The 24,175-nt window shown below is 53.3% G+C and overlaps 2 protein-coding genes across 5 annotated transcripts; both read left to right on the forward strand.

Moving 5' to 3' along the window:
* Positions 1-450: 450 nt before the first annotated feature.
* LOC100995352 (keratin-associated protein 10-2) lies at positions 451-17,930 on the forward strand. Of its 3 annotated transcripts, XM_034952169.3 has the most exons (6): positions 451-6,657; positions 6,904-6,939; positions 8,225-8,368; positions 8,613-8,768; positions 17,157-17,676; positions 17,849-17,930. In XM_034952169.3, the coding sequence occupies exons 2-5, from the start codon at positions 6,934-6,936 to the stop codon at positions 17,268-17,270; spliced, it is 420 nt and encodes a 139-aa protein (XP_034808060.3). In that variant the 5' UTR covers positions 451-6,657; positions 6,904-6,933; the 3' UTR covers positions 17,271-17,676; positions 17,849-17,930. The 3 variants fall into 3 exon arrangements, with proteins under 3 accessions (XP_034808060.3, XP_034808061.3, XP_054955829.2); XM_034952170.3 differs by lacking the exons at positions 8,225-8,368; positions 17,849-17,930 and having other exon boundaries at positions 455-6,657; positions 17,157-17,296; XM_055099854.2 differs by lacking the exons at positions 8,225-8,368; positions 17,849-17,930 and having other exon boundaries at positions 455-6,939; positions 17,157-17,296.
* ALDOA (aldolase, fructose-bisphosphate A) lies at positions 17,626-23,835 on the forward strand. Of its 2 annotated transcripts, XM_034952168.3 has the most exons (10): positions 17,626-17,676; positions 17,849-17,930; positions 20,653-20,785; positions 20,868-21,079; positions 22,065-22,119; positions 22,237-22,397; positions 22,725-22,808; positions 22,918-23,092; positions 23,251-23,450; positions 23,538-23,835. In XM_034952168.3, exons 3-10 carry the CDS (start codon positions 20,674-20,676, stop codon positions 23,631-23,633), a joined length of 1,095 nt encoding a protein of 364 aa, XP_034808059.1. In that variant the 5' UTR covers positions 17,626-17,676; positions 17,849-17,930; positions 20,653-20,673; the 3' UTR covers positions 23,634-23,835. The 2 variants fall into 2 exon arrangements, with proteins under 2 accessions (XP_034808059.1, XP_008959829.1); XM_008961581.4 differs by lacking the exons at positions 17,626-17,676; positions 17,849-17,930 and adding an exon at positions 18,347-19,346.
* Positions 23,836-24,175: the final 340 nt, after the last annotated feature.

Consider the following 24,175-nt stretch of genomic DNA (forward strand, 5'->3'; position numbering starts at 1 on the left):
TTACTTACCTGTCCCAGGTTAGGGACTGTCCCAAGCAATGCCAGTCCCACTCTCTATCTGCACACCAGAAAAAGCTGAGGGCACAGCAGGTGATTGGAGTCAGACAGCTAAGGGTCCAATCCCTTTCTTCTCACATAGACTGGCTGTGTGACCTTGGCCAAATTTCACAACCTCTCTGAGCCTCCACTGAGCACACACCAAGTCCCATTGCCAGGCCTAAGTCCTGCTTCGCCAGTCACTAGCCTGGCATCCTTGTGCAAGGGATTCAACTCCTCTGAGCCTTGGGCTCCTCATCTATGAAACAGCAGCACCTCTACCTGGGGCTGCTGGGGTGATTAAATGAGATCTGTGTAAAGCACAGTTGCTATACACATATGCATTGTGATATTCATTAATAGTCATTCAAAATGTATATATTTAGAGATGAGATCTCGATCTGTCGTCCAGGCTGGAGTGCAGTGGCATGATCATGGCTCCCTGTAGCCTTGAACTCCTGGGCTTAAAACTGATCCTCCCTCTTCAGCCTCCTAAGTAGCTAGAATTACAGGCATGAGCCACCATGCCCTGCCTGTTGTGTCATCTGTCTGTCTGTCTGTCTATCTATCTATCTATCTATCTATCTATCTATCTATCTAGTGCAATCTCGGCTCATTGCAACCTCTGCCCCCAGCGGTCAAGCAATCTTCCCATCTCAGCCTCCTGAGTAGCTGGGGCTACAAGCATGTGCCACCGTGCCTGGCTAATTTTTGCTTTTTGGTTTTGGGTTTTTTTCTTTTTTTGAGACAGAGTCTTCCTCTGTCACCCAGGCTGGAGTCCAGTGGTGCAATCTCAGCTCACTGCAACCTCTGCCTCCCAGGTTCAAGCAATTCTCCTGCCTCAGCTTCCTGAGTATCTGGGATTACAGGCACGTGCCACCATGCTCGGCTAATTTTTGTATTTTTAGTAGAGACAGGGTTTTACCATGTTGGCCAGGCTGGTCACGAACTCCTGACCTCAAGTGATCCGCCTGCCTCGGCCTCCCGCAGTGCTGGGATTACAGGTGAGAGCCACCACACCCAGCCTAATTTTTGTATTTTTTGTAGAGACTGGGTATTCACCATGTTGGCCAGTCTGGTCTCAAACTCCTGACCTCAGGTGATCCACCCGCCTCAGCCTCCCAAAATGCAGGGATTACAGGTGTGAGCCACTGTACGTGGCCTATAATTTTTTTTTTTTTTGAGATAGTGTCTCACTCTGTTGCCCATGCTGGAGAGGAGTGGTGTAATCATAGCTCACTGTAGTCTCAAACTCCTGGGCTCAGGCCTGGTGTGGTGGCTCACGCCTGTAATCCCAGCCCTTTGGGAGGCCAAGGCGGGTGAATTACCTGAGGTCAGAAGTTCAAGACCAGCCTGGTCAACATGGTGAAACCCTGTCTCTACTAAATATACAAAAATGAGCTGGGCGTGGTGGCGGGTGCCTGTAATCCCAGCTACTTAGGAGACTGAGGCAGAAGAATCGCTTGAACTCAGAAGGCAGAGGTTGCAGTGAGCCAAGATCGCACAACTGCACTCCAGCCTGGGCAACAAGAGTGAAACTTCGCCTCCAACAGAAAAAAAAAAAAACCACCACCAACAACAACAAACAAAAAAACTCCTGGGCTCAAGAGATTCTTCCACCTCAGCTTCCCAAGTAGTTGAACCATAAATACACATGAAAATTAGAAAACATGCATGGCTAATTTTTCTTTTTTTTTTTTTTTTTTTGTAGAGATGGAGTTCACTATGTTTCTGAGGCTGGTCTTGAACTCCTGGGCTCAACCGATCCTTTCACCTCAGCTTCCCAAAGTGCTGGGGGATTGCAGGCATGAACCACTGCACCTGGCTATATACTTTAATGAGCCTTCATTCTATGCCATGTGCCTTGCATACATTTTCTCAAATAATCACAGGAAGCCCTGCCAGTCCCTGAGGGTTATCCCCACTTTCCACATGAGTACAACTGAGGCTCAATGAGGTCAATTGACTTGTCCAGGGTTGCACAGATACACTGTGGCAGAACTAGAATTCAAATCCAGATCTTTCCTGGTTCTAAAGGCTTTTTTTTTTTTTTCTCGCCCAGGCTGGAGTTCAGTGACATGATCTCAACTCACTGCAACCTCTGCCCTCTGCCTCCCCAGTTCAAGTGATTCTCCTGCCTCAGCCTCCCGAGTAGCTGAGATTACAGGCATGCACCACCACGCCCAGCTATTTTTTTTTCTTTTTTGAGGCGGAGTCTCTGTCTGTCACCCAGGCTGGAGTGCAGTGGTGCGATCTTGGCTCACTGCAACCTTCGTCTCGTGGGTTCCAGCAATTCTCCTGTCTCAGCCTCCCAAGTAGCTTGGATTATAGGCACCTGCCACCATGCCCAGCTAATTTTTGTATTTTTAGTAGAGATGGGGTTTTGCCATGCTGGCCAAGCTGATCTCAAACTCCTGACCTCAGGTGGTCCGCCTGCCTTGGCCTCCCAAAGTGCTGGGATTACAGGCGTGAGCCACTGCACTGGCCTAAAGGTTTTTTTCATTTTGTTTCCAACTGGGCCATTATTATTTCCAACCTATAAGATGGAAGTAATTTTTTCTGCCACTCGTGCCTCCTGTAAGGATTAAGTAAGATAAAGTCTGTGGAGAGGCCTCTGTTGACACCAGCTCTAGCTCAGCACTGCTTCTTTATTCCCCCAGGGTAATTACCTAAACACAAGCCTTTCATTTTATACTAAGGAGGCTGGTGAACCTCTTCTTAATCTCTGGGAGATGATATCGTTGGATGTCCATTGGAGGCAGCTGAAAGTATTAGATCAGAATCAGAACTGCCAGGTCCCTTCCCACGTCCAAGCCTGCTGAAGCTTCTTTCATCTTCTGGGAACTCTGCATCTCTGATCTCCCACCCACCCCACGATTATTGGAAGTATACAATCCTGTCTGCCCTTTCCTAGGGGAAGTGCGGAACTACATATGATACATCTGACATCTCCAGCTTCCAACTTCAGGGAGAGGAGACTTTGTGGTTAGCTGGCTATTGTGAAGTCAGTTTTTCTCTGCCCCCAGCAAATGTTGTGATGTGGATAGAAGTGGGGCCTCGGCACAGCCAGGCACAGTAGCTCACATCTGTAACCCAGCACTTTGGGAGGCCGACGTGGACAAATCACAAGGTCAGGAGTTTAAGACTAGCCTGGCCAACATGGTGAAACCCTGTCTCTACTAAAAATACAAAAATTAGCCGGGCATGGTGGCATGCGTCTGTAATCCCAGCTATTTGGGAGGCTGAGATAGGAGAATCACTCAACTTGGGAGGCAGAGGTTGCAGTGCGCTGAGATCGCACCACTGCACTCTAGCGTGGGCAACAGAGCAAGACTCCATCTCAAAAAAAAAAAAAAAAAAAGAAAGAAAAGAAATGGGGCCTTGGCAAAGTGGGGTGCATACATCATCCCTTGTCTTGGCTTGCCTGGCAACACACAAGCCTGGGGCACTGCCCGTGCTCCTGCATAATGTATGAGCCCATGGTAGGAACAAAACACCAGCACCAGCGGGTCTGGGCACTGCAGGCCACGGACGTGTCCAGGGGCCTTGCCAAGGCTGAAGTCTCTCTGTTGGCAGAATATGCAGAATATGTGTTCCTGGAGGCCTTTTGTAGGGCTGAGGTGAGAACTGGCCTCAACTTGGTCCTCAGGATTCCATCAGACAATAAGACCGCCCAAGGCCGGGCACAGTGGTTCACGCTTGTAATCCCAGCAATTCGAGAGGCTGAGGCAGGAGGATCGCCTGAGCCCAGGAGTTCAAAAACAGCCTGAGCAATACAGTGAGACCCCGTCTATACAAAAAAATTTAAAAATTAGCTGGTGTCGTAGCATGCACCTGTAGTCTCAGCTACTTGGGAGACTGAGGTGGAAGGATCCCTTGAGCCAGGAGGTCGAGGCTGTTGTGGTGAGCCATGATTGTGCCATTGCACTCCAGCCTGGGCTACCGAGTGAGACTCTGTCTCAAAAAAAAACAAAAACAAAAACCGGAAGACAGCCTAAGAAGACAATCTTCTTTAGGATCAATAATGGTGACATTAGCAACAGCTAGACTTCTGTTTTCTGGGCTTGAAACGCCCTCTGAGAGGGCCAGGGGTGGCCAAGAGGGTGGCTGAGACCACCTCAGTATGGTTGACAGTGGGAGGGAAGATTTGGGATCCAGGGACACAGCCCCTGGCAGTTTCCGTGGCTGCCTCATGGTGTAGGAAACCCCAGGAGCAGCAGCTGTGGTGAGGTATGTTGGGGTGGAGAACATGGACAAAAATAGGTATATGGTGGAATTGTTTTTAGGGGAAAATGCCAGGATTCAGCCATCGTGTAGGAAGTCGGAGGCCTCCATAGAGAGGGGTGCTTGTGTGAGCGTGCATGTGTGGGTGTGTGCAAGTGTCTGTGTGTGTGTGTGTGTGTGTGATCTAAAAAGGTTAGGAATGAAACGGGGAGGTCTGAGTGCCTTGAAAGCCAAGGAAATTAGGACGTGTGGAAAACAATGCTTCATTCGTGGATGGTGTTTGGTTTCAATTCATTCATAGAATCAGTGAGTATTGGCTGAGTGCAGTGGCTCTGGCCTGTAATACCAGCAACTTGGGAGGCCGAGGTGGGAGGATCATTTGAGGCAGGAGTTGGAGACTAGCCTGGCCAACATAGTGAGACCCCATGTCTACTTTATTAAAAGAAAAAATCAGGCCAGGAGCAGTGGCTCACACCTGTAATCCCAGCACTTTGGGAGGCCAAGGCAGGCGGAACACCTAAGGTCGGGAGTTCGAGACCAGCCTGACCAACATGGACAAACCCCGTCTCTACTAAAAATACAAAATTAGCTGGGCATGGTGGCACTTCCAGCTACTCTGGAAGCTGAGGCAGGAGAATTGCTTGAATCCAGGGCGGAGGTTGCAGTGAGCTGAGATCACACCATTGCACTCCAGCCTGGGCGACAAAAGCAAAACTCCATTTCAAAAAAAAAAAAAAGAAAAGAAAAGAAAAGAAAAAAGAAAGAAAGAAAGGAAAAGAATCAGTGAGTATTCACCAAGGCTCCCAGGGCTAGGCCAAGTACTAGAGCTCAGGATACGGAGATGACTCAGACCAGGCCCCAGACACTTGCAGTCTAATTGTGGAGCCAGACATGGAAGTGAGGAATTCAAGTATCTTGTGAGAAGTGCGAGAACAACAGTATCTGTAGGATGCTGTGGGAATTCACAGTCCAAAGCAGCCACCTCTGCCTGAGGTTGGCAGGGAGACCTCACAGAGGCAAAACTGAGGACGTGCTTGAGGGATGAGGAAGAGGTTTGAGGGGAAGACAGAGGGTGTTCCAGGCAGAGGGATCAGCAACTGCAAAGCTGTGGAAATGTGAGACCCTACACACTGGTTCAGGAAGCTTCAGCAGATCCTACTGAAGGTGGCTTATGCCTGTAATCCCAGCTACCTGGGAGGCTGAGGCTGGAGGACTGCTTGAGCCCAGGAGTTCAAGACCAGCCTTAACAACATAGCAAGACCACATCTCTAAAAATTCAGAAAAAAAGGCTGGGCACAGTGGCTCATGCCAGTAATCCTAGCACTTTGGGAGGCCAAGGCGGGCAGGATTGCCTGAGGTTAGGAGTTCGAGACCAGCCTGGCCAACATGGTGAAACCCCGTCTCTACTAAAAATACAAAAATTAGGTGTGCGTGGTGGCAGTCGCCTGTAATCTCAGCTACTCGGGAGGCTGAGGCAGGAGAATCGCTTGAACCCAGGAGACATAGGTTGTAGTGAGCCAAGATCACGCCATTGCACTCCAGCCTGGGAGACAAGAGCGAAAATCCGTCTCCAAAAAATAAATAAATCAATTAATAAATAAATCAGTAAAAAAGAACCGGGCCCGGCGCGGTGGCTCACGCCTATAATCCCAGCACTTTGGGAGGCTGAGGCGGGCGCATCACTTGAGGTCAGGAGTTCGAGACCAGCCTGGTCAACATTGCGAAACCCTGTCTCTACTGAAAATACAAAAATTAGCCGGGTGTGGTAGTGCGCGCCTGTAATCCCAGCTACTCGGGAGGCTGAGGCAGGTGAATCACTTGAACACGGGAGGCGGAGGTTGCAGTGAGCCGAGATCGCGCCACTGCACTGCAGCCTGGGCGACAGAGCGAGACTCCGTCTAAAAAATAAATAAATAAATATAAATAAAATATAAAAAGTAGCATTGATGTTTACAATATCCCTGAGCGGCAGGCGTTTCTCCCTTTTGCAGATGCTCAGTGGCTTGGCCGGAGATACATCCAAGTGGTGGGTGTAGCCTGGGGGTTCAATCCTCCTGTGGCGCCCCAGAACCCGGTGCCTCCTCCAACGTCCGGCATCTGATGAGGATCCGACCCAGGCGGGCGGCGGCGGGATTCGCTCTTCCCCTTCGCTCCCCGCGAGAAAGCCCCGAGGGCCGCGGCGGCGCAGAGCCGGTGACAGCTGAAGCTTAGGCGGGAAGCGGGAGGCGCGAGGCGGGAAGAGGGAGTTTGGGCCTCGGCAGCCGCCGTACAAACACCGCTCTGGTCACCATGGCAACAGCGGGATGCCGCGAACGGCTTCTGGGCGGGGCCGGTCCCTCGGACGATTGGACCTAGCTTGGCGCGGAATCCGTGAATTGCCCGCAGCCCGAGGGTGCAGGTGATGGGTGCTGACCGACTGGGGAAGCCCGGAGTGTGGGGACTGAGGAGGGGAGTGGCCTGGGGCGCGCTGGAGCCTGCGAGGAAGGCGCCGCCTCGGATCCCCCGCCCCCCATTCCCCTTCCCGAATTCCACCCTCCGGCCCAGCCATGGCCTCAGTTTCCCCAAACAGGAAAGGGAAGGAGGGTGGGCACCCCGGTCTAACGGTGCCTCTCAGCCTCTGAGACCCAGAACCTTCCTTCTGCAGCTCCCGGACTGACTGGCTCTGCCCTTCCCCATGGACGTAAGTCCGGGCCCCTTCCCCTCTCTGGGCCCCCTCAGCGCCCTCTCCTAACCCCGAATGGGCCTGTCTTCCAGCACGGACTGGGGAGGGGGCTTCTACCCAACAGAGACTACAACCTGCCAGCTCAGGACGAGAGCTGTCAGGAAGAGTCCAGGAATGGACTTCCCACGGGAGGGCACATTTCTGGTATTCCTGGCAAGATAAGGAGTTGACCAAGTAATCCAGGAGAAAAGGCATTTCCGGCAGAGGAAACAGCCTGGGGGTGAGAGGGAGGCTGCAGCATTTGGGGAACTGCTAGGGCTATCGTGTGTTTGGAAGAGGGGGAGGGAGAGAGGTAGGCAGGGCTAAATTGGGAATTTTGTCACTGACATAAGTTTTAAGTGCCAGGCGTGGTGGCTGTCGCCTGTAATTCCAGCTACTGAGGAGGCTGAGGTGGGAGGATCGTTTAAGCCCAGGAGCTCGAGGCTGCAGCGAGCCATGATCATGCCGCTGCACTCCAGCCTGGGTGACAGAGTGAGACACTGTCTCTAAAAAAATTGGCCAGGTGCGGTGGCTCATGCCTGGAATCCCAGCACTTCGGGAGGCCGAGGCGGGCGGATCACCTGAGATCAGGAGTTCAAGACCAGCCTGGCCAACATGGCAAAACCCCCTCTGTACTAAAAATACAAACATTAGCTGGGCGTGGTGGCGCGCACCTGTAATCCCAGCTACTAGGGAGGCTGAAGTAGGAGAATCGCTTGAACCCAGGTGGCAGAGGTTGCATGAACCAAGCTTGCCCCACTGCTCCAGCCTGGGTGACAGTGATACTCCGTCTCAATAAGAATAATAATAATAAAATAAATAATAGAAAAAGTTTTAAGTGAGTTACTGGGAGCCATTGACGGATTGTAAGGGAGGGAGGGATACACAAGGACATCTGGTGTGGAAAGGGGCAAAATTGCAGGTTGGATGACAGGAGCCGGTAATGTGGGCTGAGGGATGGTAAAGGAGTGGCAAGGGAGTCAAAGACAAGAGATCTCTTTGGAGAGGCATTCCAGAAGGAAAATCAGTAAGCCCTAGAAGACTCTAGAATGCTGAAGTGCTTCATGTTGCTGAACTGGGAATGATAGGGAAAAAGGCAGGCTCGGGGCACAAGATAATGAGTCAGGGTGTAGTCCTGTTGACGCTCTCCCCACCATCTGGTGGCCGTTCCTCTCCCAGCCACCTCCTCGTCCCTCATGGTATTCCCGTGTTCCTGCAGCCCCTCTCCATCTCCTTGTCACCCCTTCCTCCTGTACTCGTCCAGGCCTCCTCTAGCCCGTGGAATCCAACCCCGGCTCCTGTCAGCAGCCCTCCCCTGCTGCTCCCCATCCCTGCCATCGTCTTCATCGCTGTGGGCATCTATTTGTTGCTGCTGGGTCTAGTCCTGCTGACTAGGAACTGCCTGCTGGTGAGGGGTCTGGTCGGGGATAAAGGGTGGGCTCTGGGGAAGAGGAATCCCGGTAACCTGTCCCTTCATCTGCAGGCTCTTACCCTGAGACACTTGACATTTAGCCCTTGCATCTATCCGTTTTGTGGTACCAGGGGGTCCCTCCTCTCCTGTCCCCAGCCAAACCTTTTCCTTTCCCCTCGGGAAAGCTGCCTTGGCTGTCACTACCTGCTGCCTATTCCACATCCTGAACCCTGTGACCTAGGCCCAGGGCTGCTGCGCGGACGGTAGCTCCCCCTGCAGGAAGCAAGGTTCCTCCGGGCCCCCAGACTGCTGCTGGACCTGTGCAGAAGCCTGCAACTTTCCTCTGCCTAGCCCGGCCCACTTCCTGGATGCCTGCTGCCCCCAGCCCACCAGAGCTGTGAGTTCCATTCCTACCCCCTGCCCCACTGAGCCCTGATCTAGGTATGATCGGTGCATTCATTTTTTTGCTCAACAACATTTATTACTGAGCACCTTCTCAAGGCCAGGCACGGTTCCAGGGCATGAATCATGTGCAGCCAGGTAAAAACAACCTATCAGATAATGTCTGGTGATGAAAGCTACTTGAAGAAAATAAAATAGGGTGCCAGCTGGAGAAAGGTGATGTGGGTAACGTGTAGAGCACATAGCCAGCACTTCTAAATGAAAGTGAGCTAAATGAAAGTGAGCTAAATGAAAAAACAGCTCACACAGCTCCTTTCCGTTCACCGAATGAACTGTGTTCTAGGTATAGGGCCTCTTTACGGACCTTTGTTTTTCCCAACAACCCTGAGAACTGAGAACTAAGTTGTTTTTTTTTTTTTCTTTCCTCCCTCCAGAGCTGGGTCCTCCCGTCTCCTCCCCTCCCCTCTTCTTTTCTTTTTGTTGTTGTTTGAGACAGGGTTTCACTCTCTCGCCCAGGCTGGAGTGCAGTGGTGCGATCTAGGCTCACTGCAACCTCCACCTCCCAGGCTCAAGTGATTCTCCTGCCTCAGCCTCCTGAATAGCTGGGATTATAGGCTCACACAACTACCATACGGCTAATTTTTATATTTTTAGTAAAGACGGGGTTTCATCATGTTGGCCAGGCTGGTCTCGAACTCCTGACCTCAAATGATCCACCCGCCTTGGCTGCCCAAAGTGCTGGGATTACAGGCGTGAGCCACCATGGCCCAGCCATGGTTTTTTTTTTTTTTTTTTTTTTTTGAGACGGAGTCTCGCTCTGTCGCCTAGGCTAGAGTACAGTGGTGTAATCTCAGCTCACTGCAGTGTCCACCTCCTGGGTTCAAGCAATTCTCCTGCCTCAGCCTCCTGAGTAGTAGGAATACAGGCGTGTGCCACCACGCCCAGCTAATTTTTGTATTTTTAGTAGAGACGGGGTTTCACCATGTTGGCCAGGCTGGTCTCGAACTCCTGACCTCAGGTGATCCAGAGCTGGGTATTTTTTAAAACCTATATGTTTTTTCTGATTACAAAAAGTATTATTTACAAAGTATACATATAGAAATACATGGAAAGTACCAATCACGTTACAAACCCGCTCTCTATCCCAAAGTTGCTGTGTTTTACATGTATCTCTCATATACTAATACAGTACTATCACTGCTGTATTTTACCATTATTTGGCAAAAATGGGGTGGTATCATGTAGGTTATTTCATCATACCTGCTACTGTCCCCCTATCCCCCGCCTTTTTTGAGACAGGATCTTGCTCTGTCACCCAGGCTGGAGTCTGGTGGTGCAATCATAGCTCACTGCAGCCTCTACCTCCTGGACTGAAGCAATCCTCCCACCTCAGCCTCCTGAGTAGCTGAGACTATAGGTGCATGCCACCACACCCAGCTAATGTTTATATCTTTTGCACAGATGGGGTTTCATGTTGTTGCCCAGGCTGGTGTTGAACTCCTGGGCTCAAGCGATCTGCCATCCTCAGCCTCCCAAAGTGCTGGGATTACAGGCGTGAGCCACCATGCCCAGCCTCTACTTGCCCTTTTTTTTTTTTTTGAGACGAGTCTTGCACTTGTCACCCAGGCTGGAGTGCAATGGTGCAATCTTGGCTCACCGCAATCTCTGCCTACTGGGTTCAAGCTATTCTCCTGCCTCAGCCTCCCAAGTAGCTGGGATTACAGGGATGCGCCACCACACTAGGCTAATTTTGTATTTTTAGTAGAGACAGGGTTTCTCCATGTTGGTCAGGGTGGTCTCGAACTCCCGACCTCAGGTGATCTGCCTGCCTCGGCCTCCTAAAGTGCTGGAATTACAGATGTGAGCCACCGGGCTCAGCCTCTACTTGCCCTTTTTAACCTGACATCACACTTCGCCACCTATCCATGCCTGTATGTGTAGACACATAAGGGTTACTGTCCTCCTCCTGCAGTGGGGAGTAAGCTGGCTTAGGGAAGTTTAGTGGCTTCTCCAGAGTGTTACGCAGGAGAGCCTTGCATCACAAATAGCTCCACAGCGTTAGCTGAGGTAGAATCCTCAGGGGAGAAGCCTGGCTTGGAGAAGACAAGCCTGTTTCTATTTGTGGGTTTAAAGATGTTAAATGTAATCGACCACCTTCCTGAGGAATGATTATTTTGAGCTCAGCGATTCAGACAGCAAAGCCCCTGCCCTTGGAGTGGTGACCTTCCTTCCCTAGGATGGAAGGGGAGGATAAAAGCAAATTCATAACTTGGGCATATGGTGATTGGTGCTAATCCCTGGCATGTTTTCAGTTTTGAAGTAAATTGTGGGGCAAGGAGCGCTTTTTCAGATAATCACCTTCTGGTTTGCCAGGGGCAGTCAGCAGAGGGGTCTCAGGTTTGGGGCTGAGGGGCAGAAGGGCAAAAGGAGGAGACCTTGGGTTCTGAAAACTCCTGTCTTGGCGTGGTGGCACTCGCCTGTAATCCCAGCTACTGGAAAGGCTGAGGCAGGAGAATCGCTTGAACCTGGGAGGTAGAGGTTGCAGTGAGCTGAGATCAGGCCACTGCACTCCAGCCTGGGTGACAGAGTGAGACTCTGTCTCAAAAAAAAAAACCAAAGCAATAAAACCTCCTGCCTTAGAGGAGATGCTCCATTAGAAAATGATTTCTGGCCCCCTGTCCTGGGGATGCCGCCCCCTACCCCTTCTGTCTATTTGAAGTGAATAGCCAGGGACTCATCACCTCCTTGGGAGAGAGGATGGGTGAGGTGCATTGTAAGGATAGACTGGGCCTTCCCACCTTCCCCACAGAGGGCTGCAAGAACTTTCAAACCTGGAGACATCAGGCCCTGATCCTCTCTGGTTTCTGCTGGAGCTAGGAAGGGATTTAACAGGGTGGAGGGCAGGGCAGGTTCTTTCTGTCCTTGAGCTATCTTTCCACAAAGTACATTTAAGTCCCTCCCTCTTCAGTTTCCTTGTAATAACAGCCCAGAAGGTTACAAATGTCTTGCCACTTGGCAGCTGTAGACACCGAGGCTTACGGAGGTTGGAGTGACTTGGAGGTTATATGGCTGGATCAGCTGGAATAGAAACCCAGGTTTCTCTTCCTTACTGAGGGAGAAACATGCCTGCTCGCCTGCTCTGCTTCTTTTTTTTTTCTTTTTTCTTTTTTTTTTTTTTGAGATGGAGTCTTGTTCTGTCACCCATGCTGGAGTGCAGTGGTGCAATCTTGGCTCGCTTCAACCTCCGCCTCTCGGGTTCAAGCGATTCTCCTGCCTCAGCCTCCCGAGTAGCTGGGATTACAGGTGCCCACCACCACACCTGGCTAATTTTTTGTATTTTTAGTAGAGATGGGGTTTCGTGTTGGCCAGGATGGTCTTGATCTCCTGACCTCGTGATCCGCCCGCCTTGGCCTCCCAAAGTGCTGGGATTACAGGCGTGAGCCACCACGCCTGGCCTGCTCTGCTTCTTTCATGTGCATGTTGCAAGGTTCTCATTCATTCATTCATTCATTGACTCACTCACCAAAGATTTATGGAGTTACTGTTGAGGCACTGTCTAGGGCCTTGGGGACTCAGCAGAAACAAGATGGAGAAGGTCCCCAGCCTCGCAGGGCTTCCATTCTGGTGATGGAGAGAGAGAAATAACCAGGCCATTACAACAGAGGGTGAGAAATGACGTGCTATGGAGCAGCGGTTGCTCAGCCCTGCATGCGATCAGAAGCAGGTACAGGACTTAAAAGGAAAGCCAGGCATCTAGGCCCCACACTGAGGTCTGGGCTGGGGCTAGAGTTTGTGAATCTTTTACAAGTTCTCATATGATTCTGATGCACACCAGGTTAAGAACCACTGCTGAGGGAAGAAGCTATGATAAGAATAGCTCTCTTTCAGGCCGGGTGCGGTGGCTCATGCCTGTAATCCCAGCACTTTGGGAGGCCAAGGCGGGCAGATCACAAGGTCAGGAGTTCGAGACCATCCTGGCTAACACGGTAAAACCCCGTCTCTACTAAAATACAAAAAAAATTAGCCGGGCGTGGTGGCGGGCGCCTGTAGTCCCAGCTACTCGGGAGGCTGAGGCAGGAGAATGGTGTAAAACCCGGGAGGCGGACCTTGCAGTGAGCCGAGATCGTGCCACTGCACTCCAGCCTGGGAGACAGAGCAAGATTCCGTCTCAAAAAATAATAATAATAATAATAATATCTTTCTTTTTTTTTTTTTCCCCAGACAGGGTCTCCCTTGTCACCCAGGCTGGAGTGCAGTGCTCCCTCTGTTGCCCAGGCTGGAATGCGGTAGTGTAATCTCGGCTCACTGCAACCTCCGTCTCCCAGGTTCAACTGATTCTCCTGACTCAGCCTCCCAAGTAGCTGAGATTACAGGCACCTGCCACCATGCCCGGCTAAAGTTTGTATTTTTAGTAGAGACAGGTTTTCACCATGTTGGCCAGGCTGGTCTTGAATTCCTGACCTCAGGTGATCCACCTGCCTTGGCCTCCCAAAGTGCTGCGATTACATACAGGCGTGAGTCGCCGTGCCCGGCCAAGAACAGCTCTCTTTCGTCCAGCACTCACTACTTACCAGGCATCGTGCTTAGTTCCTTCCACCGATTCCCCACAATGGCCTTATGAACTAGGTCTTATATTTTTTCATTTTATTTTATTTTATTCTTTTGAGACGGAGTCTCACTCTGTTGCCCAGGCTAGAGTGCAGTAAAACAATCTCGGCTCACTGCAATCTCCACCTCCTGGGTTTAAGCAAGTCTCCCACCTCAGCCTCCCAAGTAGCTGGGACCACAGGCGTGCGCCACCACGCCCAGCTAATTTTCGTATTTTTAATAGAGATGATGTTTCACCATGTTGGCCAGGCTAGTCTTGAACTCCTGATCTCAGATGGTGCGCCCGCCTTGGCCTCCCAAAGTGCTGGGATTACAGGTGTGAGCCACCACACCTGGCCTTAGGTGTTAGATTCCTATAAATGAGGAAACTGAGGCTGAAAAAATGAATTAGCCAAGCTGAGGTTCAAACCCAGGCCTTACTGACTCTAGGGCCTGAGCTTTAACCATCTATACGATGATGGCTGGCTCTCACAGAGACAACAGGAAAAATTCAAGTGAAAAACTCTCCTGAGAGCCAGGAGAGACACAAGGGTTAACAGTCTTGCGGAGTCCTTGTTTAATGTACTTAAACAGCAGATTCCTTCCAGAAGCCACATGGCTGCTTGTAACGGTTGAGAAATCCATTAGCCAGTTATTAATGACAAGATCTAAACCCTTCCAAGGGAGAGAGCCAAGAAATGCTTTTAATACCCTCTTTTCTGAGGTAATGGCAGCAGAGCCTCTCTCAGCCATGGGTTCTGTGCACAGAATGATGGTGTGGTCCTTCAAAAGCCTGCAGAAGTGATTTCATCCCCAGACTGAGACTCCCTAGAGACACCCCAAATCACACCCTCATCAAACACAAGAAAATCACTTCTCTCTCCCCCTTCCACCATGACGGTTCTAGCCTCCCCTAAGGAGGCAGTTCTGTTGACAGTAGCACAGCCCAATTCAGACCCCTGTCCCGGCAGGTGGCAGGTCCCCTCCCCTCACTGCAGCCCCTAGTGATATCTGATCTCACCAGCCATCTGACACCACACCCCGAAACCTCAGCTGTTGGAAAGGTCATTCCCCTATTCCTGGCTTGGCCAAGTTTCTGATTGAACTGTACAACTGTGACTGTCACTACCTCTGCCTCTGGCCTCAAGGAGCCAATCTTCTGTCACACAGCCATCCTGGGCCACTTCAGCCATTTGGCCTGACTCCAGCCCATGCCTAAGGCAGTTGTGGGTCATCCCTGTCCCAGGGGAGGACAGCAGTGCACTGGATAGACCAGTTCTCCCTTCTTGCCTCTAAGGACACGCTGCTCCTATTCCCCCAAGAGACAGACATTGTTTCCTCCAGGAGCTGAGAAGCCCTCTTCTTTCTTCTTTGCCTAAAGAAGGCAAATGATATGCTTAGATTCATCCATTCATTCAGCATTCATTTATATCTCAGACACCTGCTGAGCATGAGTCCAGTGCTAGCTCAGTGGAGAATATGGGATGAGCTGCCCCTGCCCTGGCAGACCCAGAGAGAGGCTGATGCTCCTGGCACTGGGAGGCAGAGGGCTCAAGAGGGATTGCAGGCAGGACTGTACATCCCAGCTCCATTCCCATCACTTGCCTCTCTGTCTATGCCTCCATTTCCTTTTTTTTTTTTTTTTTTTTTTGAGGCAGAGTCTTGTTCTGTTGCCCAGGCTGGAGTGCAGTGGGTCCATCTCGGCTTACTGCAACCTCTGCCTCCCAGGCTCAAGCGATTCTCCTGCTTCAGGCTTCTGAGTAGCTAGGATTACAGGTGCACGCCACCACGCCCAGCTAATTTTTGTGTTTTTAGTAGAGAAGAGGTTTCGCCATGTTGGCCCAGCTGGTCCTGAATTCCTGACCTTAAGTGATCTGCCCACCTTGGCCTCCCAAGTTGTTGGGATTACAGGCATGAGCCACCATGTCCAACCATCCATTTTCTCTTTTGTAAAGAAGCCCATTACTCAGGATTCTGGTAATTAAAAAATATAAGGCTGGGCGCGGTGGCTCACACCTGTAATCCCAGCACTTTGGGAGGCCGAGGTGGGCGGATCACCTGAGGTCAGGAGTTCGAGACCAGCCTGACTAACATGGTGAAACCCTGTCTCTACTAAAAATACAAAAATTAGCTGGGCGTAGTGGCGGGCGCCTGTAATCCCAGCTACTCAGGAGGCTGAGACAGGAGAATCACTTGAACCCGGGAGGCAGAGGTTGCCCCAAGCTGAGATCCCGCCATTGCACTCCAGCCTGGGCGACAGAGCAAGACTCTGTTTGAAAAAACAAACAAACAAATAGATCTAATTCTTTTAAAAACATTAAAATTGATTGGGCGCAGTGGCGCATGCCTGTAATCCCAGCACTTTGGGAGACCAAGGTGGGTTTAGCCCAGGAGTTTGAGACTAGCCTGGGCAACATGATGAAACCCTGTCTCTACAAAAAAATACAAAAAATGAATTAGCCAGGCGTGGTGGCACGTGCCTGTAATCCCAGCTACTTGGGAGGCTGAGGCAGGAGAATGGCTTGAACCCAGGAGGCGGAGGTTGCAGTGAGCCGAGACCGCGCCATTGCACTCCAGCCTGGCAACAGAGCGAGACTCCGTCTCAAAAAAAAAAAAAAAAAAGTACAAAAAATGAGCCGAGCACAGTGGTTCGTGCCTGTAATCCCAGCACTTTGGGAGGCCAAGGCGGGCAGATACCTGAGGTCAGGAATTCAAGACCAGCCTGGTCAACATAGCGAAACCCCGTCTCTACTAAAAATACAAAATTAGCCAAGTGTGGTGGCACATGCCTGTAATCCCACCTACTTGGGAGGCTGAGGCAGGAGAACCGCTTGAATCCAGAGGTGGAAGTTGCAGTGAGTGGAGATCACGCCATTGTGCTCCAGCCTGGGCAACAGGAGTGAAACTCCATCTCGGAAAAAAAAAAAAAAAAAATGGCCGGGCACAGTTGCTCACTCCTTTAATCTTAGCACTTTGGGAGGCTGAGGCAGGTGGATCACCTGAGGCCAGGAGTTCGAAACCAGCCTGACCAACATGGTGAAACCCCCATCTCTACTACAAATACAAAAATTAGCCGGGTGTGGTGGCTCACGCCTGTAGTTCAGCTACTCAGAAGGCTGAGGCAGAACTACTTGAACCCAGGAGGTGGAGGTTGCAGTGAGCCAAGATCGCACCATTGCACTCCACCCTGGGCAACAGAGTGAGACCCTGTCTCAAAAAAAAAATTAAAAATATGTAAATTGCCATTTTCAAAGATACCTGTAAAGATTTTTAAAATCATTCATGAATGCGGTCTGTTCGTTGCACAGAGTAGATGCTCGAAAATGGTGAATGAGACCCTCTATTTTGGTCTCATGCTGAAGAAGTCCATAAAGCCCACAAGTCATTTTCATGATGGACAGAAAAATGTGTGTCCTTTCTCTGTCTACTGCCTCAACTGCACAGACCCCGGGACTGTAACAGAACCATCTTTTGAGCTTGACACCGGGAGGCCCAAATTCTAGCATGGGACCCAGGGCCAGTTGCTCTGTGGTCCTCAGTCTCCTCACCCATAAAATGGGAAGGAGAGAACCCTGAATCATTGCTTCTAGCTCCTGAACTCAGTTGTTCAGAACAAGGACTCACTGCTGATTTTTCAACAGCACAGGGAATTGCACTGTTCCTGGGAATGATGGACAGTACCCTCTGTTCCACTGGGCGAGTGAGATTTCCCAGGCCTCTCTGTTCCCTTCTTCCCTTAGAGAGCAACAGACGTGGCCCCATCCCACCTCCCTCAACCCTCTCTCTCCTCCCTCAGGACTGGGCACCTCGCTGCCCCCGCTGCTGCCCACTCTGCGACTGTGCCTGTACGTGCCAGCTCCCCGACTGCCAGAGCCTCAACTGTCTCTGCTTCGAGATCAAGCTCCGATGAGGACCCAGGGCCCCTGCCCTCTGGGGAGCGGCCAGCCCCCAGGGCCCATGTGCCCTCCTCCCTGAAGAGCCTTTCCCCACGCCACTGGAACCACAGATGGCCTGCCGAGCACCCAGGCCTGGGAACTGGAAGTGGCAGCGCAGGGCCTGGCTCCCTGCAGGGCAGGACTCTTGGCCGGCTGGACGGCAGCTCCTCTGGAGGGCCGGAAAAGAGAGGGGCTAGTGCTCGGGCAGGTGCCCTGGCTTCCCTTCCCCTCCACACGTCAACGATTCTATTTGAAGTTGGGCAGGGGGGTGGCGCTGCTCACCACACACAAGTGTTATAGGAGGAGTCTGGCCCTTGAGTACCGGGTACGCAGGGGTGCCTCAACCACACTCCGTCCACGGACTCTCCGTTATTTTAGGAGGTGAGTGTAGTGCCAGTATCTACTCTCCTTCTTAAAAAAAACCAGGGCTCCAGAGAATCAGAACAGCCACCATCACCGCAGGGAGTCAAGGGAGGAGGGAGATTAGAGGAGCCAGGGAGGGTGGCAGGGAGGCCACGTGATCCGAGTCCCCTCACCCCTTTCCTTCCCACAGGTCCCTGGCCAAAGATTTATTTCTCTTGACAACCAAGGGCCTCCGTCTGGATTTCCAAGGAAGAATTTCCTCTGAAGCACCGGTGAGTGGGCAGGGGCTCCCTCCCCATCAATAGGGCCGACCCAAGTCTTCCTCCCCCTTCCCCCATGCCGGGCCCCACGCTAGTGTGAATGTCAGGGGCTTCAGGTTTCCCTAAATATAGGTCCCTGCCAGAGGATCCGTGGCGGGAAAAGGGCAGGGGTCATTAGAGAAGATCGGGGACACATGTGGGGCGGGCACGAGCTGCCTTATAACCAGCCCGGGAACCCCTAGCTCACTCGCTGCTGACCAGGCTCTGCCGGCTCCTTCAGCCTCGCCGCAGGTGGGCCCCTTGCAGGACCGGGCCGGGGTGGGGATGGGGTTGGGCCAACAGGGTCCAGATGGGGTCCGGGTGAGGAGGGGAGATTTGGAAGATAGGAGCAGGGGGCTCAGCATCTGGGAGGCAGATCAGTTCGGGGACGGATTTTCTTTTGGAGAAGGAAGTCAGGCTCAAGGAAGACGTTTGGCAGGAACTGTGACCCCGCATGCCAGAGGCCGAGCAGCGGCCGGTGCATAGCCGCGCATTCTGGTTTTCTGTGGCGCAGAGGACTACCAGCCTGGCTGCGGCGGCCCGGCGGAGAGCGCGCACGCATGCGCGACCCAGCCCGGCCTGCCAGCCTGGAACTCGGATGGGGAGGTCTCGCCTCCGCGCGCCGCTAGTTCCGCCGCCTTCTCGCGCTCCCTGCGTGTCCTCTCGATGCCCTTTCCTCCGCCTCCCTTACGCCTGGGCCAGTGACAGGGTGTCGGCTCCGCGCCGATTCAGCCCGCGGGCGAGGCAGGCTAACGCACGACTGCGCGATGTGGCCCCTATGGTGACACGCGCTGCAGCCGCGAAGGCCGGAAGCTGGGGCGGCCCCGGGCCGCGCGCGCTGGGCCTGGGAGGCGAAACTCAGCCTCCTTCGTTTCCGACTTTTCCATCCGCGTCCTCCACTTCCCCGTTCCGCCCTCCTCCTTTGCCAACATTCTGGCTGAGTCACGGCGCCCCAGAGCGCGCCAGGCTGGGGGAAAGGAGCAGAAGGGAGGGCCCCAGCGACCCGCGGGATGTGGTCCGAGTCACGTCCGAGGGGGGTGGGGAGGGATAGTGTTCTCGGCGCCCGCCCCTTCCTAGCGCGGCCTCTGGGCTGCGCCTCTCGGGGGCGGCCCATAGCCCAGTCCGTCGCCTGCCATTGGACGCCGCCCGCTCCTCGTAAAGGAAAAAGCTCGGCGGAGGGCGGAGTGGTGCCTTTAAAAGGCCGGGCGCCGCTTTCCGCCTGCCCGCCCCCTGCGCCGCCCCCTCTGAGGCTAAATCGGCTGCGTTCCTCTCGGAACGCGCCGCAGAAGGGGTCCTGGTGACGAGTCCCGCGTTCTCTCCTTGAATCCACTCGCCAGCCCGCCGCCCTCTGCCGCCGCACCCTGCACACCCGCCCCTCTCCTGTGCCAGGTGAGCGCCCCTCTTCACGTGCGGGGACCAGGGACCGTGGAGAGGGATCTTGGGGGCAGTGGCGGGTTGGGCGTCCGCGTGGAGGCCTCCCCCACCCCATGCCAGCGTCTCCCCACTACCAGGCACACACAGGCTCCCCGGCCCCTCCAGCCTGAGGTCCTCTAACTGCGCAATGCAGCGGCTGCGCGCGCTGAGTCATGGCGGGGGAGGAAGCCGGACGAGATGAAGGACCATTCCCCCCCTTTTCTTGCAGGGACCCCTGTGGCAAAGGATTAGGGCCCCTTAGCCCTGGCGGGGATCCTAAGAGGCAGTGAGGGGTGGGGGCCGGCCCATGTACAGCCCCAGGGTTCTCGCAAGTGGGAGCTTGGTTTCTGCCCTGGGAAACGGGGCGCCCTTCGCGAGGAGGGGAACCCCTCCGCGGTGCTTGATGCCCCCTTAACACTTTCGCTGTCTCTCCTTATCGGGCTACCTTGATTCTGAGCCCGGAACAGCTGCAGCCATGCGAAGCGACGGGACCATTTTTCAGGGGAAGGCGCTTGCTCCTCCACGTTCTTGCCCCGTAGGAACAGTGACGATGGCAAAGCTTACCGCTTTCCTCGCCTCGGGCTAGGGCTTGTTCCGCCGCCCTTTCCTGGGCTTCTCCTTGCTCTCTTATATTTTTCCTAATGCCCCTTTCCTACCACCCGCCCCCTCCCTTGTGGGGAAAAGCCTGACCTTGGGATGTCCTTGAAGCCTTGGAGCCCGGGCCAGCCCTGGGATCTTGAGTGGATTGGAAGGAACACCCCAGTGGCAGTCAGAAGAGCTGGGTTCTAATCTCAGATCTGGCTCCGGGGTTGCTGTGTGGCTTGAAGCACAGACCTTTCCCATATCTGGGCCCTTTCCCACGAGGGTGTTGGGCCCTCTGCTTGATTCACGATCTTTACATTCTAAAATACTCCGGTTCGGTTTTGTTTTCAGGCAAGGTGACCCCATGGCAAGGCGCAAGCCAGAAGGGTCCAGCTTCAACATGACCCACCTGTCCATGGCTATGGCCTTTTCCTTTCCCCCAGTTGCCAGTGGGCAACTCCACCCTCAGCTGGGCAACACCCAGCACCAGACAGAGTTAGGAAAGGTACAGGGGCAAGCCTAGCAAAGGGAAGTTGGGCGTAAGAGAGAGCTGGGGACCAGAAGTGCCCCAGGGCCTGCTGGGTGTGGGGCAGGGGAGGTAGGGAACATTTCCCTGACCTCCAGGAGAGGGGCCCTGCTCATCGGGAGATGATGGGAAACCCTAGCTAACTAGTCCTTCCCCTCTGTTTCCTGTATCCAGGAACTTGCTACTACCAGCACCATGCCCTACCAATATCCAGCACTGACCCCGGAGCAGAAGAAGGAGCTGTCTGACATCGCTCACCGCATCGTGGCACCTGGCAAGGGCATCCTGGCTGCAGATGAGTCCACTGGTGCGGGCAGGAGACAGAATGGGTGGAGGGTGCAGGGTTGGGAGTGGCAGGCTGATCCCTAATTCCCATGTGACACTCCCAGGGAGCATTGCCAAGCGGCTGCAGTCCATTGGCACCGAGAACACCGAGGAGAACCGGCGCTTCTACCGCCAGCTGCTGCTGACAGCTGACGACCGCGTGAACCCCTGCATTGGGGGTGTCATCCTCTTCCATGAGACACTCTACCAGAAGGCGGATGATGGGCGTCCCTTCCCCCAAGTTATCAAATCCAAAGGCGGTGTTGTGGGCATCAAGGTAAGGGGAGGGCCTCAGGACATGAGGTTTGAGATGGAAGTGGAGGAAGGAAATCCAGGTTAGTGAGGCAGGGAATGAATGCTGGATTGGTGGCCTAGAGACTTGCATGGAGCCTGCTTCAGGCTTAGGGCATTTACTCGACATTTTTAATCCTCACAATTCTGAGAGAACGGTATCATTCCCACTTTACACATGAAAATCTCAGAAGCTCAGGGAAGTGAAGTGTTTTGCTCAGAGTAAGTGGCAGAGCCCCAGTCTGACACCCAATTCACTCAACATTTCTGTTGTCAAATAACATCCCAGTGTATCCTGTCTCAGAGGATTGTTACTAAGTGAACTAAGTGAAAATATTTTAATTTAATTGTAACTAAGTATTTGAGTAACTAAACATTTTAAGTAATTTTTTTTTTTTTTTTTTTTTGAGATGGAGTCTCGCTGTCTCCCAGGCTGGAGTGCAGTGGCGCGATCTCTTGGCTCACTGCAAGTTCCGCCTCCCAGGTTCACGCCATTCTCCTGCCTCAGCCTCCCGAGTAGCTGGGACTACAGGCGCCCGCCACCACCCAGCTAATTTTTTTTTGTATTTTTAGTAGAGACTGGGTTTCACCATGTTAGCCAGGATGGTCTCAATCTCCTGATCTCGTGATCTGCCCACCTCGGCCTCCCAAAGTGCTGGGATTACAGGCGTGAGCCACCATGCGCGGCTTAAGTAACTAAATATTTTAATTGTAACTAAGTGAAAATATTTGCCAGCCCTGAGATGCAGCTTAAGGGATTAAGTAAATGTGGGGGAAGACTGGGGCTAAAGAAGAGGAAAGAGGGGCACGCCCAGCTACCTAGGAGGCTGAGGCGGGAGGATCACTTGAGTCCAGGAAGTGGAGGCTTCAGTGAGCTGAGATTCCACCACTGTACTCCAGCCGGGGCGACAGTGGAAAGGGTGCTAGAGGTCATTTCCTGTGTCTTAATGTTGTTACCCTGACCCCAACAGGTAGACAAGGGCGTGGTCCCCCTGGCAGGGACAAATGGCGAGACTACCACCCAAGGTGAGAACTGTTTGATTCTCTGCCCTACGAACCCAACCAGAGCAGGTTTGGGTGCTGGGAGGAGTGGAAACCACATGCCCTTCCCCACCGTGCTCTGACCCCTCCCTCTTCTCTTAGGGTTGGATGGGCTGTCTGAGCGCTGTGCCCAGTACAAGAAGGATGGAGCTGACTTCGCCAAGTGGCGTTGTGTGCTGAAGATTGGGGAACACACCCCCTCAGCCCTCGCCATCATGGAAAATGCCAATGTTCTGGCCCGTTATGCCAGTATCTGCCAGCAGGTGGGCCTGCAGGTCCTCAATAGGCCACCTCCCACCTCATTTGGTTCCAGTGTTGTTAACTTGCCTATTACCTGCCATGATGCCTACCTCCCCAAAAGCAAGCATCAGCTTTGGCCCGTGGAGGACACTCAAGGGCTGTTCGAGGCAGAGGGGCCAAGGAGGGGTGGTGGGTGGATCTGAGGTGGCTCCTGTCTCCTGTAATCTGAGGGCTTTGAAGCCTGAGTCCCTGGCATCATCAAGATACGGTCTTGACCAGTGGCTGTGGAGAGCTGTAGGTGGGACTCCGGGTTAGGAGGCCTCACAGTGACCCTGTCCCTCGCCCTGCAGAATGGCATTGTGCCCATCGTAGAGCCTGAGATCCTCCCTGATGGGGACCATGACTTGAAGCGCTGCCAGTATGTGACCGAGAAGGTAAATGGCTACCTGCCTGACCAGTGCAAGGTGGCTGGGCGGGGACCCTGGGGCTAACCCCTATCCTCTCCTCCACCCCACTACCCACCGTGCGCCTGCTCTGCTCCAGGTGCTGGCTGCTGTCTACAAGGCTCTGAGTGACCACCACATCTACCTGGAAGGCACCTTGCTGAAGCCCAACATGGTCACCCCAGGCCATGCTTGCACCCAGAAGTTTTCTCATGAGGAGATTGCCATGGCGACTGTCACAGCGCTGCGCCGCACAGTGCCCCCCGCTGTCACTGGTGAGGCCCACACTCTCATCTTGATCTCTATGCAGTAGATAAGCTCCACCCACAACCCTATGCCCATTTGGACGGATTTCCATGGCAACTTCCACCAGCTCCTGCCAGCTTCCTGGGTCTCTGACCACAGCCCCTCTCGCCTCACCCCTGCTCTACAGGGATCACCTTCCTGTCTGGAGGCCAGAGTGAGGAAGAGGCGTCCATCAACCTCAATGCTATTAACAAGTGCCCCTTGCTGAAGCCCTGGGCCCTGACCTTCTCCTACGGCCGAGCCCTGCAGGCCTCTGCCCTGAAGGCCTGGGGCGGGAAGAAGGAGAACCTGAAGGCTGCGCAGGAGGAGTATGTCAAGCGAGCCCTGGTAAGGATAGGCAGGAGGTGGGCAGGGTGCCTGGGTGGATGGGACTCGGAGAAGAGCCCTTCTCACTCCACCCCTCTCCCTGCTTAGGCCAACAGCCTTGCCTGTCAAGGAAAGTACACTCCGAGCGGTCAGGCTGGGGCTGCTGCCAGCGAGTCCCTCTTCGTCTCTAACCACGCCTATTAAGCGGAGCTGTTCCCAGGCTGCCCCCAACACTCCAGGCCCTGCCCCCTCCCACTCTTGAAGAGGAGGCCTCCTCCTCGGGGCTCCAGGCTGGCTTGCCCGCGCTCTTTCCTCCCTCGTGACAGTGGTGTGTGGTGTCGTCTGTGAATGCTAAGTCCATCACCCTTTCCGGCACACTGCCAAATAAACAGCTATTTAAGGGGGAGTCGGCCGTCCGTGTCTTGTGGTGTCTAATGCAGGGGAGGGCCTGGGGAGGTAGCAGAGCCCAGAAGAAGAAAGAGCCCCTGTTCTCTGTTTTTTCTGGGCAGAAAAGGAGTGAAAGGTGAAAGGACCTTCCTGCTCTGTTTTATACTTGGCCAGGGCTTCAAGAAAGGCTGAGAGCTTGTGACATTTTCTTCCAGCCACTGCAGGCTCTGCCCCTTCACCTAACAGCATAAGATAGGGCTAACAGTTGGGGAGTATGGTTGTAACTGCTCATGTCTTAGGAGGCTTCAGCCTCAGCACTTTTAGGTCCAGAACTCAAGGGGGGCAGAAGACCCCTGTGA

The sequence above is a fragment of the Pan paniscus genome, chromosome 18 (genome assembly GCF_029289425.2).
Source record: "Pan paniscus chromosome 18, NHGRI_mPanPan1-v2.0_pri, whole genome shotgun sequence".
NCBI classification, from domain to species: domain Eukaryota; kingdom Metazoa; phylum Chordata; class Mammalia; order Primates; family Hominidae; genus Pan; species Pan paniscus.

Bases quoted from the DNA above. Each gene is read 5' to 3' on its own strand.
- LOC100995352 (XM_034952169.3), top strand. The intron at 8,369-8,612 runs GTGAGGGGTCTG...CCTGTGACCTAG, and splicing joins TGACTAGGAACTGCCTGCTG to GCCCAGGGCTGCTGCGCGGA. The intron at 8,769-17,156 runs GTGAGTTCCATT...CTCCTCCCTCAG, and splicing joins GCCCCCAGCCCACCAGAGCT to GACTGGGCACCTCGCTGCCC.
- ALDOA (XM_034952168.3), top strand. From the start codon at position 20,674: ATGCCCTACCAATATCCAGCACTGACCCCGGAGCAGAAGAAGGAGCTG. The intron at 23,093-23,250 runs GTGAGGCCCACA...CCTGCTCTACAG, and splicing joins AGTGCCCCCCGCTGTCACTG to GGATCACCTTCCTGTCTGGA. The intron at 23,451-23,537 runs GTAAGGATAGGC...CTCCCTGCTTAG, and splicing joins AGTATGTCAAGCGAGCCCTG to GCCAACAGCCTTGCCTGTCA.